Below are 16,539 nucleotides of genomic sequence, written 5' to 3'. Positions count from 1 at the left end.
ATCCAGGTTCTGACAAAGGATCACTGTGTGACTTTGGCAAGTCACTGAACCCCTCTGTAATTCTGTTTCCTCATTTGTATAATGAGGATAACACCACACAGGAGCATGGGCAGGATTAATTAGTTAATGTCTGAAAATCCCTTTGAATATGGAAAACATTATAAAAGTGATAGTGTCGATAAAAGAGTAATTATTAACAATACCTATCTCTGAACACAGTGATATGTGAGGTTAATAAAATATATTCTATCTGGAAAATAAGAGATTAGGCAGAATTTAGAACATAAGAGTGGCCATACTAGGTCAGACCAATGGTCCCTCTAGCCCAGTATCCAGTCTTCCAACTGTGGTCAATACCAGGTGCTTCAGAGGGAATGAACAGAACAGGTAATCATCAAGTGATCCATCCCCTATTACCAGTCTGGGGAGATTCCAATATGACATCCAAGTTCTGAGTTAGTTGTTATTCCAGCATACTCCTAGGGAAGGTGGTGATTGTTTTGCCTGGATAAGAACACAGGACACCCTTCTCTCCTACAAAAAATAAACTTGCACAGAGACTAGGAAATCCTAAGAGTTTCAACAGGTGGAGTTGACAGTGTATGAGTGTGAGGAGTGGAAAGGTTTGGCCATCAAGAAGAAGCTGTGGGTTCAGCCTCAAACACCTGCAGATCCTCTGAGATCCTCCAACCCCTCAAGGTATCCACTGGGCCATATACAGTGGGCCCCCTCTCACTCTGGCTTAAATGTTCACTGGCCTCCTTCATTGCCAGGAATGCCCCTGCCTGCTGATATCCTTGGAAACCCCCCTGTCTCTATCATAAGGATTGCTACAGAAAAGAGGGGCCAGTTGCAGAATTTACGTACAGCCTTAGGCTGTGTTCAACAAATAACTGACAAAAACACGTAAGTTAAAATATTGTAGTGAAGTCTGTGAATAGTATCTGTAGCTCACAAGACTAGTGTAAATGTTTTTTAAAGTTTCCTTTTCATTCACATGAGCATAAATGGGATAGTGCAGGATACATCAATTTAACAATCAAGTAATCTACTATGAACATCTCTCCATCTGTCTTTTCCAAGGTATGTAATAAGAGTTGTATAAACCAGAGGACTTTATCTTTTAAAATCATACTTCTTTGTACTATAAGCCATATAACAATAAGTGTTTTCTATTTGTCTTGTTTGTGTAAAATGTTAAGGGTTGTGAATTCTTGCTGTTTGCCTGCCTGATAATTTTTGTATCACCAGTGTGTCCCATGTTCTGTGGGATGAAGGAAGATCTGGGTGGAGTTCTTTCCCCTTCTGAAATGCAATCAAAGAGTATCTGGCAGATACTGAAAGATGGGAGATCAAAGTTGCATTTCTAAAAGGACCTAAAAGACATTTCTTAAAGGACCTATACCTAAAAACAGTCTTGTTTATTAACTCCCCCCACCCCTGACAGGAAATTCAAAGTTAAAGTTACACTTAAAAGCAGCCCAGTGAGTTTAAAGTTTGGATATATATATTTAAGGCATCCAAACAATCTTAACTCTACCCCTATATATCTGCTTCTTCATTGTAAGTGTTATTTTTGTATTAAAGGTGTTTTTAAAGGGTTTTAAGAAGCCTATGTCTGTAGGCATTTTAATTTGGAAAAAGTCTGTACTGATACAATAAGTATATAATTGCCATCTTTCCATCTTTCATTCATTTTTTTCATAAGGGCTATGGGAAGCCTGTGGTCCATTGCTGTGAAAAACTTAAATTTGGAGGATACTCTCTTGTATTTCTGTCTGACTCTTATAGTGCACCAGTGGCCATGGGATCTGGGCAATGAAAGAAGAGGTACACAGACTCAAAACAAAAGTGGACTTTACTCAGACCTTCCTAGAGTTTGGTTGTTTGTACTTAGATTTCCCCGATCTCCCAATCTCGACTTCTGTTGCTGTGATTAGGCGTTTATACAAATATAGGCTGCAAGTGATGTATTAAAACTGTGATATGAACATGCTTGGGGATGGCTTTGATTTTTTTTCTTTTTTAAAAAAAATAATTGTAACAAAGTTTCCTAGTGATCAGGTTATATTTTGGAGTCTATTGCTCCAAGGAAAAGGGATAGAGACTTACTTTTTTAAAATAAAAGCTTTGGTCTCCCATCAGTCACATGGCACTCCATCAAAAGCCCACCAGGGTAGATGGGCTGTTCTGATATTCCAGTTGGATAGTGAATAAGTTCTTAAACATGCCTTCCACCCCTCCAAGAATTGATCTTGTGCACTAGGTCTCACTAAGATATTTTGATCACACTTAATTTGAAATTTCTAGAACAAACCATTTTTGAGATGGACAAAAAAGAAAAAAGACTTCAAAACACACCACCTATTTTTCTGATTCCCATGTCTTAGAAACAGCTTGTATAATTCCCCACAAATTTAACCAAAACAGAAGACACCTACAAAATTTGAAGAGGAAAGGATCTTTTTTTTTTCATTTGAGGACCAAGGGGTTAAAATTGAGTTTACAGTGGTAAGTGAGTCTCTGCCTTAACATAATATTTAACAATACCAGCAAGGAATATACACAGTACTCTTTCATGTGTGCACCAAGCAGCTATAATATAGTAGTGTCTTTTGGAAATTACCAACCAGGGCTGGATTGGACCTGGTGACCTAGAGGTGAGAGAGACCATATCACTTTATCAGTCCCCTGACCCAGCCAGTCTCCTGGGAATTTCAGTGTTAACATTTTATCCTTCTTTCACACCCTTATGCCGTAGATCTACTGTGTTTTATTCATTTGGTGCCTGATAATCCTTTCAGTTCCATGGGCACAATTACCACTGAAATTAATGAGACTTGCACCTATGTTAATGGACTCTGACCCAAGTTAATGGCCTCTCTTTAGTGTAAACTAATCATCATTTTACTGCCTCCTATTAAAAACCAAAAATTCTGGTCTCTTGGATAATAGGCCCTCACACTTGACCCCCTTGTTGGAACTCTCAGCAAAGAGGGCAAGGGCTGGATGTGTCATACAGACTGAATACCCCTCTTACTTTGGGAGACGGTCCCTCCTGAAGCATGTTTTCTGGCTAGCATGGAGGAAGCTTGCACTGCTGCTGCCTAAGTTGTGTGTTTCCTGCTCATATCAAGGCATTTCTTTAACTTTTTAATTTTTTTTAATATATTGTTTTTGTGTAAATAAAGGAAATAACATAAATGTTATACATGTGTTATTTAACCATAGTGGATGGAGAAAAATAGGACAAGAATGGTTATCATTATGAATCAATTATTCTTATTGATATCATGCCATAGATAAGCATGCTTTACAAACACGTAAGACCAGGTATGTTCTCTGAGGGAGTTTACAAATTAATTAGAACAAGTTGAGATTAAAATGTTACTTCACCAATTTACAGTCTGCAATTTCACATAATCTCCTCCTGAATGTGGATCATCCTTCTGCTTTTTGTGAAAAGTAGCAGAAAAGTTTTTAATAGTGCAGTCCTGATTACCGGAGTGTAAATGAACAAGTGCTTTTTGAGCTTTTTTGCTGAGCATTAGAACATTGTTGGACTCCTGCATGTGGGGAAGGTGAATGTGCAGGGTCTATCAGGAGGCATCAGACCCCTGACATTCCCTGCTCAATGAAAATCCACTCAGATCAGGTTACCAACAAGATAGCCCTCCAGAGCCTAGAAGCGCCAGGAGGATATACTGACCAATCAATAGCCAACAGGCCAGTTAAGAAGGCTTGCCTGTTTCTTCTCTGGGCAGTGCAGAGTGAGACTGGAATAGAGGAGCTGCAAGCTCCTTGTGATAGCTTAGGGCCAGACCAGGGCTTTGCCCTCAAGCACTGCAGATAAGCATTTGCCTTGGAGTTTTGTTTGTTTATTTAAAGGTGCAGACTGCCAAAGTTTGAGTTCGTTATTTTTAGTGTGCTGTGTATAGAATGATGACAAGCTTGTGGCCACGACTGGTGGACTGTGCAGGGAGTGCCTGCAGTACCACGCTTGGCGTTGCTTTCCACCACCTGCCACAGTGAAATAAAGTTGTCTAGAAATTGCACTGTGTATTACAGACACACAAATCACACGGTTAAGAGGCATTTTCAGAATCGGACCATCAGAGCACCTTAGAGGGAGCATTGATCCTAAGAACTGGATGGAGAGCCATGAGTTGCTGGGTTCTGTTCCCAGTGCTGACACCAACTGCCTCTCTGGCTTAGGCTTGTTACTTAGGGCTCAGTCCTGCAAACAGTACTGTGCAAGGTATGGGATGAGTGGACTACTCAGTAGTAAGTACTGGGTCTGGTAGTAAGAGTTTGCAGGATCTGTCCCTTAACTTCTGTGCCTCAGTTATCCTATCTGTAAAACTGTACTAATGAGACTTAGCTCACAAAATGGCTTTGAAAGAGAATTAGTTGATGTTTGATAAAGTGCTCTGAAGATGAAAAGTGCTAAGGGTTGGGTTGTCATTTTCACAGGCAATAACCCAAATAAAAATAAATTCCTATTAAAAACTTTAACATATAGCTATCCTGAGCCTTGTGATAAAGCTTGACCCATTGTAGAGTGTCATGCGAGCATAAGTACTTTCATGAATCTCAATGGCTTGAGTCTGTTATTAAGGCCTGTTGACTTGATGACCAATAAATACATGCAAAGTTTAATGGAGGATTCTCCATCATACAACAGATATTATGTAAATTAAGTTGTCATGGGATAAGAGGGAAGATCCTTTCATGGGTTGAGAACTGGTTAAAAGACAGGGAACAAAGGATAGGAATAAATGGTAAATTTTCAGAATGGAGTGGGGTAACTAGTGGTATTCCCCAAGGATCAGTCCTAGGACCAATCCTATTCAACTTATTCATAAATGATCTGGAAAAAGGGGTAAACAGTGAGGTGGCAAAGTTTGCAGACGATACTAAATTGCTCAAGATAGTTAAGACCAAAGCAGACTGTGAAGAACTTCAAAAAGATCTCACAAAACTAAATGATTGGGCAACAAAATGGCAAATAAAATTTAATGTGCATAAATGTAAAGTAATGCACATTGGAAAAAATAACCCCAACTATACATACAATATGATGGGGGCTAATTTAGCTACAGCTAATCAGGAGAAAGATTTTGGAGTCATCCTGGATAGTTCTCTGAAGACGTTTGTGCAATGTGCAGTAGCAGTCAAAAAGGCAAACGGGATGTTAGGAATCATTAAAAAAGGAATAGAGAATAAGATGGAGAATATCTTATTGCCCTTATATAAATCCATGGTACGCCCACATCTTGAATACTGCGTGCAGATGTGGTCCACTCATCTCAAAAAAGATATACTGGCATTAGAAAAGGTTCAGAAAAGGGCAACTAAAATGATTAGGGGTTTGGAACGGGTCCCATATGAGGAGAGATTAAAGAGGCTAGGACTTTTCAGCTTGGAAAAAAGGAGACGGGCGGGGGGGGAGATATGATAGAGGTATATAAAATCATGAGTGGTATGGAGAAAGTGAATAAGGAAAAGTTATTTACTTGTTCCCATAATATAAGAACTAAGGGCCACTAAATGAAATTAATGGGCAGAAGGTTTAAAACAAAGAAAAGGAAGTTCTTCTTCACACAGCGCACAGTCAACCTGTGGAACTCCTTGCCTGAGGAGGTTGTGAAGGCTAGGACTATAATAGGGTTTAAAAGAGAACTTGATAAATTCATGGAGGTTAAGTCCATTAATGGCTATTAGCCAGGATGGGTAAGGAATGGTGTCCCTAGCCTCTGTTTGTCAGAGGGTGGAGATGGATGGCAGGAGAGAGATCACTTATGTTCTTATATTATTTACTGGAACGCTCAGTGTGAGGCTTAACTGGGTAGAGGATAGAAGCATGCTGAATGGTCTTTGAACCAGAAGCAATAGGTGATTCCCAACTTTTGTGTCTGGATTTAAATCTGGAAAGCAGATTTTTTCTTCTTTTCTTGCTGCTAGTAATATTGGTTCCTTCTCCCCGAGGTCAGTAATCATGAAACAATGCTGCTTGGTCTCACTCTGGTTCCCATTGGTAAAGAGCCCATTATATCACAAAACATCAACACCACAATTGTCATTTAATTTAGTTTGACAGACAACCTTGTTGGCAGTCTCAGTGGACAGGTCAAGGACTGAATGGGCCATGGAGATTGACCAACCCTCTCAACCTCAGAGATGCTCCATCCAGGCCAGGGATAGGGACCAATGCTGGTGTAGTGTAGGGAAGCTTGAGTGTGTTGTACGTGTTCTGGGGATAAATAGAGGACATTAGCTTGCAGGGCTGTCAGTCTGTCATCTTTCATCAGCATTATATTTGCAAAGTTTCAGATAACAAGAAGAAGGATGTGCAGTGATGTTAGTGGGGGATGATGTATTAAAGGCCATTCTCACTGTTGCTGAAGGTACTGATATTCCATTCTCTTTTCCCTTCCCTCATGTTTCTTTCCCTCCCAGTCTGTGGCAAACGTTATAAGAACAGACCTGGACTGAGCTACCATTATGCTCACACTCACCTAGCCAGCGAAGAGGGGGATGAAGCCCAAGAGCAGGAGACACGCTCCCCACCCGTCCACAGAAACGAGAACCACAAACGTGAGTAGTGTTTGCTTTTGTCATCCCTTCAATCTTTTTTTCAGGGATGTTACCTCCCCCTTCGTCTGTGCATTTCAGCAGTTTCTAAGTTTGTTCTGCTTCTTTGTGAATGAGTGGAACCTGGATGTTTAGTGGAGCTAATCAACTTCAGCCCGCCCTGGTGCTGCGCTCAGCTAGTCAAGAATTCAGTTCAAACTCAGAATTAACTCTGCTGCAAATCACTCTTCCATCACTGCTCCTGTGGGGAGAAGATGACAAGGGGAGAGGGAAGGGAGCCACACCTGCCCGTCATCAAACAGCTCTTAGTGCTTAGTGTGGAGATCAAGAAAATGCACAATTCATGTCAGTGCATCCTCTTTGCTATGTTCTTTGAGAAAAGATCTTTATTCCCTTCTCAGTTTTATGGTATAAAATTCTCAACAAATGCCCCATGATCCCACATCCCCAAACACCACTTTCTAAATATTAATCTGGAAAAATCAAAGGACTAGAAAATTAACTTCACAGATCTGATGGCACAAGAAAGGACAGAAAGGCTGTGCTCTGGTACTCCTAGCACCAAAGCAGGGGGAAGATAGTGTGTTTGCTGGCACAGGAAAGCCCATTTTAACCTTTTTAAGACACAGGACTGGAAGTCAGGAGATTCATATTTTATTAGTGAATTGTATCACTTAGCCCTCCTCCGCCTCAGTTTCCCTGTGTGCAAAGTAATAATTGCCTCCCACTCAGAGAGATCATGTGGTTAAATTCATTGATATTTGTAAAATACTTTCAGGTCCTTAGATGGAAAATGCCATTTTAGTTCAAAGAAATTATTGTTGTTGTTTATTATTTATTGACAACAGAATGAAATACTTATAAGAATAAAATACAGGGCAAATCCTTTTCTTCCTGACATAAGTATAAAGTAAGAAACTTGGATCTAGGAAGCCATTTCCCCCTTAAGCAGGATAATCCATAATTGTCTCATGTGGTTGTGGGGAGGGGTTCCCCTTTCTCCAAAGCATCTACTACTGACCATTGTTGGGTTGGTCTGATCCCGCTGCGCAATCCTAAGGTTTCTATCACCTTTCTGCTCCACCTTTTCATTTTTAACATGTTTAGTAAGATGTTTTGACTTGTCCAGAAGCAGTTTTGACTTGCTGAGTTGTGGATAAACTTGAATTGACCATTACTCTATGGAGTTACTGTTCTGGCAGGCTTTAGAATATCACTATTGGCCATTATCCCACAGGGAGCTGTAAGAGAGGGGTTTTTGTTTCTTTATTTTGTGTGCTGTCTCTAGATTAGTTTTCTGTGCCTGAAATAGGGTCTACAATACTTATCTACCTGATGGGGCTTTTGAGGCTTAATTAATTAGTGTTGATCTTAGCCCTGCACAGATAAGCAAACAGGGAAGGGCACTGTCCCCCACCATTCAGCCTGGCACAGGGGCCAGAGGCAGGCCCAGTTCTTGCGGTTCTGAGGTTCAGGGAGATGTTAGCACTATGAGTGGTACCAAACTCCACAAAAGGAGCTGGGAAGGATGGAATGATATACCTCCTTCATTCCTCACCAGCCAGCAAACCTGGGCCATTGTGGAGGAGAGTGCACTCTGCTCTCTGAAAAAGAGTGCAGCAGGGGCTGCTCAGACTTGTGTGTCTCCCGGGCTCCTGCAGGCATTTTGCATGAGGCAGGTGCAATGCCTCCGGGAGAGGCAGCTGGTGTGCAGCTCCCAACACAGAGTGTAGCTTAATGCCACAGGCATCCCCTTTGCATTTGTAAATCACTCTGAGATCCAGATCCTTGAGTGGAATGTTCTCTCTGCTCAAGAATCAGTGGCCACTGAGGGTGGGGACAGAAACCATGTAAAAGTGCCAGGAGATTTCTGCTGGGGGGAGTCACAGTACGCTGGGAGGCAACTCTCTGGACTGACTGTTTATTCCCTTTTTCTGTTTGTTGGTTTACAGCCTGGAGATCAGCTCTTGCATATTCCCTCTTTCATTTGGCAGTATTTAATTTATGCTGCCATCCATCTTCCATGTGAATGCTAATTGTCCATGTTGCTAATATACAGTCATTAAATGGCCCCTTTGTACATGGGAAAGGTGGGGAGCCAGAGCATCAGATCCTTCCTTTCCCCTAAGTACTGCTGGGCATGTGTTATGAATTAGATTTGACAGGTCTGCTGTGTCACAGGGTCTGGGCTTCAAATATCCTTTCTGTGTGGGCTTGTGGGGGGAGGAGGGGATGTTAATCCAAATAGCTAATCTGCAATCTATGGAAGAGAAGGGCCAGAAATACAGTAAACAGCAGGCACTGATTATTTCCTTAGCAGTGTGGCAGAGAAATACACGCAGCCTAATTTAGAAAAGGCAAAGCAAATCCAAAGCAGCCATTTGGAATTTGCAGTGCTGTGGGCAGTGGGGTCTGTGGCAGCGAGGTTCTGGCAGACTGCTCCAGTATGAACTTCTTGCGATTTTATTCTCTCTACCACTCCCATGTCTCCTGTGCAGTCACTGCTTGCAGCAGTACCTGCAGTAACAACTGCCCTGCTGACACAGAAGGAACCTCTCTGGAGCAGAGCCTCTGCCAGAGTCAGTTATTGATCCTCTGACTGGTGCCAGCTCAACAGTTGATGGTCTCTCATCTCTCTCGCAACGCTTCTCTGCCCCCACACCCTCAATTACCCGCAGGCCATCTTGGATGGCTATATATATATTCCAGGGACTGAAAAAAATATTAATATAGGAACAGCCTAATTTAAACTGACTGGCTTCTGATGGGTCTGTATCACAGAACAACCACCAACCCAGGTGGGATGTTCCGTTTCCTCTGAACCTCTCACTCTCCTTATCACTGTTGCGTGGGTTTTGTTGTCTGCCTCACTGACATATAGTTCAGCCTTTCCCAGATCACCTTCTCTGACCTCCTATTTTCCCCTAAAACAAGGCAGCCTATGCTTTTTAATACAGGCTGTGACCATGCGGCGTTAGGTGATTTACTTCTATATCTCAGCTCACTCTCTTGATATAGGGGGATGTCCCTTCCTCAAGACCCAAACTTGCCTTAGTCCCATACAGACTTGTTATCTAATGTTGCAAATACTTGTCAGCTGGGTTTGAAATCATGAAAAAGAAGTTATAGAAAACTGTTTAAAAATCAGGCAAACCTGAACCCTGACAATAGAACAAAATGGTTCCACATCATGTCAAACCTGCTCTTCTGCTGTCTTCATCCTTCAATATTCGGCATTGGCGGCATGTGAGCTTTGAGCCCAGGGTGAGTCCATGAATCTGCCACTGAACACATGTTGCAATATATGTACATCTCATCCTAATGTTATAGGATGAACTGAGGTAGCTGCCGCCTGCAGATTTTGAAAGGTTTCTAAAGTGGGATTTTTATTAACTTGATATCTGTCTATTTAAGTATATGTGTCAATGAATGTGGTATTATAAAACTAATTTCATTGCTAAAGGAACAGGAAGGTGTGTGCCTGTCTGTAAGGAGCAAACCTTCTCCTTTTAAATGGGAGTGAATCATCTGAGTGGCACTTTGCTTTTTTAAAACTTAAACGTTAGGATAACTTCTAGTGTTCCAAAAAATTAGGGTCTCATAGCAGTGTCTAAAGTCAGTCATAGTGTTCAGACTTCATGCACCTGGACACCTCTTCCAATACCAGTCTGGACTTGCCATACACTCTACTAATGCTGCTGCAGTCCAGAGCACTCACACAGCTCTGCTAATATGCAGATTTGACTTGTCAGACCAACTGCTGTACCAGTTCAGGGCATCTTCCAGTTTTGCCCATTTCTTTGGCAGATCTTGTGATGTGGACAAATCTCTAGTTGAGAGATCAGTCAACGGCATTTGTGTATTCTAAGCATAATTAGATACCTACTCTTCAGAGATAAAAAATGAATGCACTAACCTCACTGTGCTTCCAAGCTGTCCTCCAGCTCCCCCACACAGCCTTCTTTGAAACATTTTTATTTCCATCCAGGCAGGGGGCTGGAGATGAATAAATGACAAGAGCCAGCCCCTCGGTTGGAGATGAACTGTTTGTTCCTCTCCACAAGCAGCATCAATTTGAAAAGCTACATCAGGCCTCCCTTTCTCTGCCTTAGCGCTGTTTCTCACTGGGGAGGTGATAGGAGCTACATTTGAATGCAGGAATGCTCCAACACCCACCTTCCTACAGGAAATCCTACAGCAGGTGCCTTTTCAGTGAAGAGCTGCATATGCCCTGATTAGATATCTCATTAGTTTATTCCATTTTTCTTTCTTTTCCTTTGTTGGTTTTTATAAAGGAATGAATGTAAATGTCATTTTAAAATGAAATTTGAGGGTGCCATCAGAATTATAGCAGAAGTGGCTGCTGTCATTAAGGTTGCATAACAGGTTTCATTTGTACTCTCTGTTTTTAGTTAATCATAATTTTCCCTAACATTTACCTTTTGGGCTGACATTTTACATGACTGAATGTTGTGGGGAAGTTTGAGGAAACCCTGTTCACTCATTATGAATGTGGAGAGGGTGAAAACATACATTTCCCCATCATACAAAATCTTCTTGAGACCTTAAATGGCTGGGTGCAGAAATTTTGGCAGGAAAGTAGCTTTCAATGAGGAGAAGTTTCAGAGTAACAGCCGCGTTAGTCTGTATTCGCAAAAAGAAAAGGAGTACTTGTGGCACCTTAGAGACTAACCAATTTATTTGCGCATAAGCTTTCGTGAGCTACAGCTCACTTCATCGGATGCATACTGTGGAAAATACAGAAGATGTTTTTATACACACAGACCATGAAAAAATGGGTGTTTATCACTACAAAAGGTTTTCTCTCCCCCCACCCCACTCTCCTGTTGGTAATAGCTTATCTAAAGTGATCACTCTCCTTACAATGTGTATGATAATCAAGGTGGGTCATTTCCAGCGCAAATCCAGGGTTTAACAAGAACGTCTGAGGAACAGTGGGGAGGAAGGAATAAACAAGGGGAAATAGGTTACTTTTTATAATGAATCAACCATTCAAAGCTCTATTCAAGCCTAAGTTAATTGTATCCAATTTGCAAATTAATTCCAATTCAGCAGTCTCTCATTGGAGTCTGTTTTTGAAGTTTTTTTTGTTGACGGATAGTCACTTTGAGATCAGAAATCGAGTGACCAGAGAGATTGGAGTGTTCTCCGACTGATTTATGAATGTTATAATTCTTGACATCTGATTTGTGTCCATTTATTCTTTTACGTAGAGACTGTCCAGTTTGCCCAATGTACATGACAGAGGGGCATTGCTGGCACATGATGGCATATATCACATTGGTAGATGTGCAGGTGAACAAGCCTCTGACAGTGTGGCTGATGTAGTGATAAACACCCATTTTTTCATGGTCTGTGTGTATAAAAACATCTTCTGTATTTTCCACAGTATGCATCTGATGAAGTGAGCTGTAGCTTACAAAAGCTTATGCTCAAATAAATTGGTTAGTCTCTAAGGTGCCACAAGTACTCCTTTTCTTTTTAATGAGGAGAAGCACTCTGAAGTGTTTTGGAGGAAATTGATTCTGATTTGACTGAGTAATTGGCCTTTGAAAATCATATGCTGCACCACGACCACTTCCTCCCTCAAAAAAACCAAGGCTGGCTCAGGTTTGGGCCCTCTGTATTGTGTAATTCACATATTTATATTTTTTTATTATAATTTTTCTCTCTCACCTCTTGACTCCTTTCTCCAAAGCAGAATACAAACCCAAGAAAGCCCCCAGTGTTTGACTGGGCTTGAAATTAGTTAACATGAGTTCACACATGCCTCATGGGTGCAATTTACATCCTCAAAGTGCTCTACATATTGGAGGGACCAATGTGTGCCCATAATGTACTAGCCCATTTTGGATGGGTGCAGAGCTGCACTGACCCAGTGTGAACTCCAGGATGGATTGTGCCTCAGGTAATGCAGTCCCTCCCTAAGTTTCCGGTTAGGATGGGAGTGCTGTATTGCCAACCCCAAAAGTTCAAAACTCATACATCAGATCCCTCACAATCCTGAGATTGGCCCAGAAACCAGGAGAGTTTAATATAATGGGTTTTTGGTCTGTCTTCTCATTTTTAAACTCCCCCTGGTCATCTCCAGTGTGTGCTGGACAATTACCATGTTGCCAGCTCTTACAGATTTACAGTGAATCACACGATTTTGGCCCCCTGCTGCAGGAGCTCTTACTAGAAGATTCAGCTGAGATCAGATTGCTCAAATTTGTATAAAGTGCTGCCTGACATCTCAGAGAGCTAACACCTTCTCCCCAAACCCAAAAAATCCAATTAATTAATGTGTCCTCCCAGCCTCTCACCTGCCCACCCACAGCCCATCAATTAATTACGGTCCGCAGCCCCATAGCCGTTCCTGTGAAAATGGCATCAGCTGCTCCCTGTCCTACCCAAAAACTCCTCTTGGCTCATAAGGGGAGGATGGGAGAACCCTAACGGCCTCCTGCAGAAACTCTGATTTGACTGCTTTTCCCACCTCTTGGGAAAGATCAGCCAATCACAGCTATAGAGCGGTGCTAGAAATCACATGAAGGCCAGAGCTTCTTGTGTCATCACGAGACTGATTCCAGCAGGGGCCAAAATGCTGTTACGGGAGGTGCCAGTTTTGGGTGTGTGCAGATTGTACCATCTCTTTGGATGGTGCAGCCTACTTCTCAGGCTTGCATGGCAAAGAATCTGGCCATTTCCTCTTATTTAGTTTGACTTGCATTTTTCCTCCCATGAATTTTAATGAAAAAGTTGTAAGAATAGTTTATAGGAGAGAGCAATACATAAGTGTGTGTGTGTGTGTGTGTGTGAGAGAGAGAGAGAGAGACACGGAAGGTGCGTGAAGTGAACTAAACTTATTTGAGCTCCACTTGGCCTGTCCTTCACTACACCCACAGATTATGCCATCTATCTTGTGTTATTCTAATCCAGAGCTCTGCCCTACATGAAAAAATTGGCATGTCTCTGCAGTGAGCCATTCCCTTTGCAACCCACCCCCATGAATTTCTCCATTTCTCATTAAAAACTGGGAATAAGCCAGGTGGAAGTGGGTGCATCTCCAGCTGGGAATCCATCTCTTGCTCTGTTAGAGGGTGGCTTTTCCTGAGGTATATCTTCTAGCAGCTGCTCCCCCAAACTCCCATTGATGTATTTTTTTATTTTAATTTCTTGTTTCTTGAGTCCATCTATTCTCTGTAGATGCATTGTGAGCAGCAAAATAAGGGGACATGCTACAATTCCTTACACTTGAGAGATGAAGTAATAACAGGTGGCAAGACCAGAGGCAACCGGAGCTAGGATTCTGGTTGCTATGGAAACATGTCAGCCCTCCAGAGGGATGAGATCTGTCAGCAGTAGGGGGGCAAAGAGAGCAAGAGAAGCACAGTGGCACTTACCCTATAGGTTCAGATTATATATCATCGAGTTCTCCAAGGGAAAACTTGAAATACACAGAATGGGTTATTGGCTGGCTTTGAACTGAACTGGCAGTCAAATGTTGGACGTAGATGTGAACGGTGGGGAACAGGTACAGGAGGGGGAATCTGGGCCTAAGTCTGAGACAAAGAAGCTTGTAATATTTTCTAAGAAAAATCCGTTTTTTTTCTTCGTTGCAAAATATGGGCTTTCAGGATATGCTCCCCTAGGTATCCATTATGGAATATTTGGCCTCAAGTGGAAGCAAAGGGCCTGATTCAAAGCCCTTTGAATTCAATAGGAAGACCTGTAGTGATTTTTGTGAGCTTTGGATCAAGCTGAAAGTAAGTAGGGCAATAGTGGGAACCCCCATGCTGTGAAGATTATTATTACCGTTGTTTATTATGGGAATGCTGGAAGGCCAACTGAGAATGGGCCCCCACTGTGCCAGGTACTGTACAAACACTGAGTGGTAGATGGTTCTTGCCCAGAAGAGCTTACAGTGTAAATAGACAAGACAGACACAAGGTGGGGAAGGGGTAGAACACACAGGCAGAGTGAACTCTGAGATGGCAGCAGATGGCGTGTTAGTTCCATTTACGTATTTGTTTATGTGGATGGGCAGCGGGTGAACCCCGCTCTGGGGAAGCTAGCCTGCTGGCTGCGCCCCTTCCGCCTGAGGCCCTGCCCCTGCACACCGGAGACCCTAACCCCCTGGCGACTGGAGGAGCCCAGTGGCATGCCCACCTCAGCCACGCTGGGCCTACCCCCCTGAGCGCCCGCCCAGTCCCAGCCATGCCGGGCTGAGTCGCCAGCCCCTCCGAGCTGGCCATGCTGGGCCGAGCCGGCCCCTGGACAGGATGGGTCCTGGCCCTGCCAAGCGCCGGGCCGAGCCGCCAGTCCCCCCCGAGCCAGCCACCCCGGGCCGAGCCACCCCTTACCCCCCCACCGAGCTGGCCATGTTGGGCCAAGCCATCCCCTGGACTGGACAGGCCGTAGCCCCACCAAGCACCCGGCCAAGCCCCTTGGCCTCTCCAGAGCTGCCAGCCCGGCCCCAGCCACGCTGGGCCGGGCCAAACTGCTGGTCTCCCCACACCCAGCCAGCCCCAGTGCACGGCCAAGCGAGCCGCTTCACTCCCCTGCCAGACCCTCTGGCCCACCGCTGGCTCACCGTGTTACCTCCTCACTCCCCTGCAACCCAAGGAGGAGGGACATGGTGAGCAGCGACAGGCAGGCAGCAGCAGACGGTGGGGGCCTCGGGACAGGGCCACCGCAGCCCAGGTGGCGGGTCGGCAGCAGCTGTTCCAGGGTAGGCTTAGCCTTCCCTTGCCTGTTATACCCATTGCCTATGTTTATGTGGGGTGCGTTAACTTAGGAGAGGATAAGATAAATGGAAAGAAAAAGGATAGGAAGGGGGTGGATAGAGCAGGAGTAAAGAGGGTAAAAAAAAATCCCTTTTTAATGGCATCCATCTAATTGTAAGCAATTTGCTGTATTCATTTAAAGTAGCAAACACCAAAAACCCCAACCTAAAACAAACGCCTCTGTCCTGATTCTCCATTACCTTGCAACTTGTGTGGCCATTGTGCAAAGTGTGTGCAAAACATTACTGAATGAGAATTCTCCACTCATTGCATGGTAGGATTTTATACACAATTTGCATTCAAGTTGCACAGATATAAAGGACTACAAGATGGTGCAAAGCAATGGAGAATTAGGCGTCTTCTTTGCAGTGTTGCCAACCCCACACATTTAAAAATCATGAGTCAGGCCCCAAAAATTGAGATTGGCATAAAATCTATGAAATTTAAAAAATAAATATGGAGTTCTTTTTATTTGCTTTCTGGTTCATGAGCCCCTGGGGTTCACGTTTTCAAGTACAGCTGAAACATTTCTAATTTTGAAATGCATAACAGGGACAAAAATTCTCTGTAATGATGAGGACTAGGAGCTTTTTTTCTTTTTTTTTTAAATAAAAGCTCAGATATTCATATGACTCCAGGAGTCACAGAGTTTAAGCCCAGAAGGGATCTCTAGATCATGTAGTCTGACTTTCTGTATATCACGGGCCTCCAACACCACCCAGCACCCACACACTAAACCCAACAATGGACATGAGACAAAAGTAAATAAAACCCACAGCAGACTAGGCTGTTATGTGCCACAATGAGAGAATAGGCAGGACCGAGGTGCACGAGTGCTGGAGGCCCCAGTAATGACAGGGAAATGATTAAATGAGATATACCCAGATTATCCCAGCAAGTGACCTGCACCCGCATGCAGCAGAGAAAGGGGAAACTCTCCAAGGTCACTGACAGTCCGACCTGGGGGAAATTCCCTCCCAATGCCACATATGGCATTCACTTAGACCCTGAGCATAGAACCAGCCAGCCAAGTACCTGAGAGAGAATACTTAGTGCCATCTCAGACCTCTGGCCCATCCCCTCAGTGGCCCATCTCCAGCCATGGCAATCCATGATGCTTCACAGAAAGGAGATAAAAAAACCTCCCATCATACAC

At 43.3% G+C, this 16,539-nt stretch overlaps 1 protein-coding gene and 1 long non-coding RNA gene across 12 annotated transcripts in view; one reads left to right on the top strand and one right to left on the bottom strand.

Moving 5' to 3' along the window:
- DPF3 (double PHD fingers 3) overlaps positions 1–16,539 on the top strand; it is a 225,779-nt gene that overhangs the window by 146,575 nt on the left and 62,665 nt on the right. For all 11 annotated transcript variants that reach the window (XR_005225503.2, XR_005225502.2, XR_005225499.2 and 8 more), the window contains exon 7: positions 6,460–6,597. Coding sequence is in view for 6 of the 11 variants with exons in the window: in XM_007055736.4 (XP_007055798.2) it covers positions 6,460–6,597 (138 nt within the window). In the remaining 5 variants the exon portion in view is untranslated. The remainder of the gene's footprint in view (positions 1–6,459; positions 6,598–16,539) is intronic.
- On the bottom strand, positions 7,067–10,854 carry LOC122466463. The gene is made up of 2 exons (XR_006291958.1): positions 10,511–10,854; positions 7,067–8,854 (listed from the first exon to the last, which is right to left on the bottom strand). It is a non-coding gene; the product is annotated as an uncharacterized LOC122466463 (long non-coding RNA).

The sequence above is a fragment of the Chelonia mydas genome, chromosome 6, assembly GCF_015237465.2.
Source record: "Chelonia mydas isolate rCheMyd1 chromosome 6, rCheMyd1.pri.v2, whole genome shotgun sequence".
Classification (NCBI taxonomy): domain Eukaryota; kingdom Metazoa; phylum Chordata; order Testudines; family Cheloniidae; genus Chelonia; species Chelonia mydas.
Note: the sequence above shows the minus strand (reverse complement) of the source record. Positions and strands in the feature narration are given on the sequence as shown.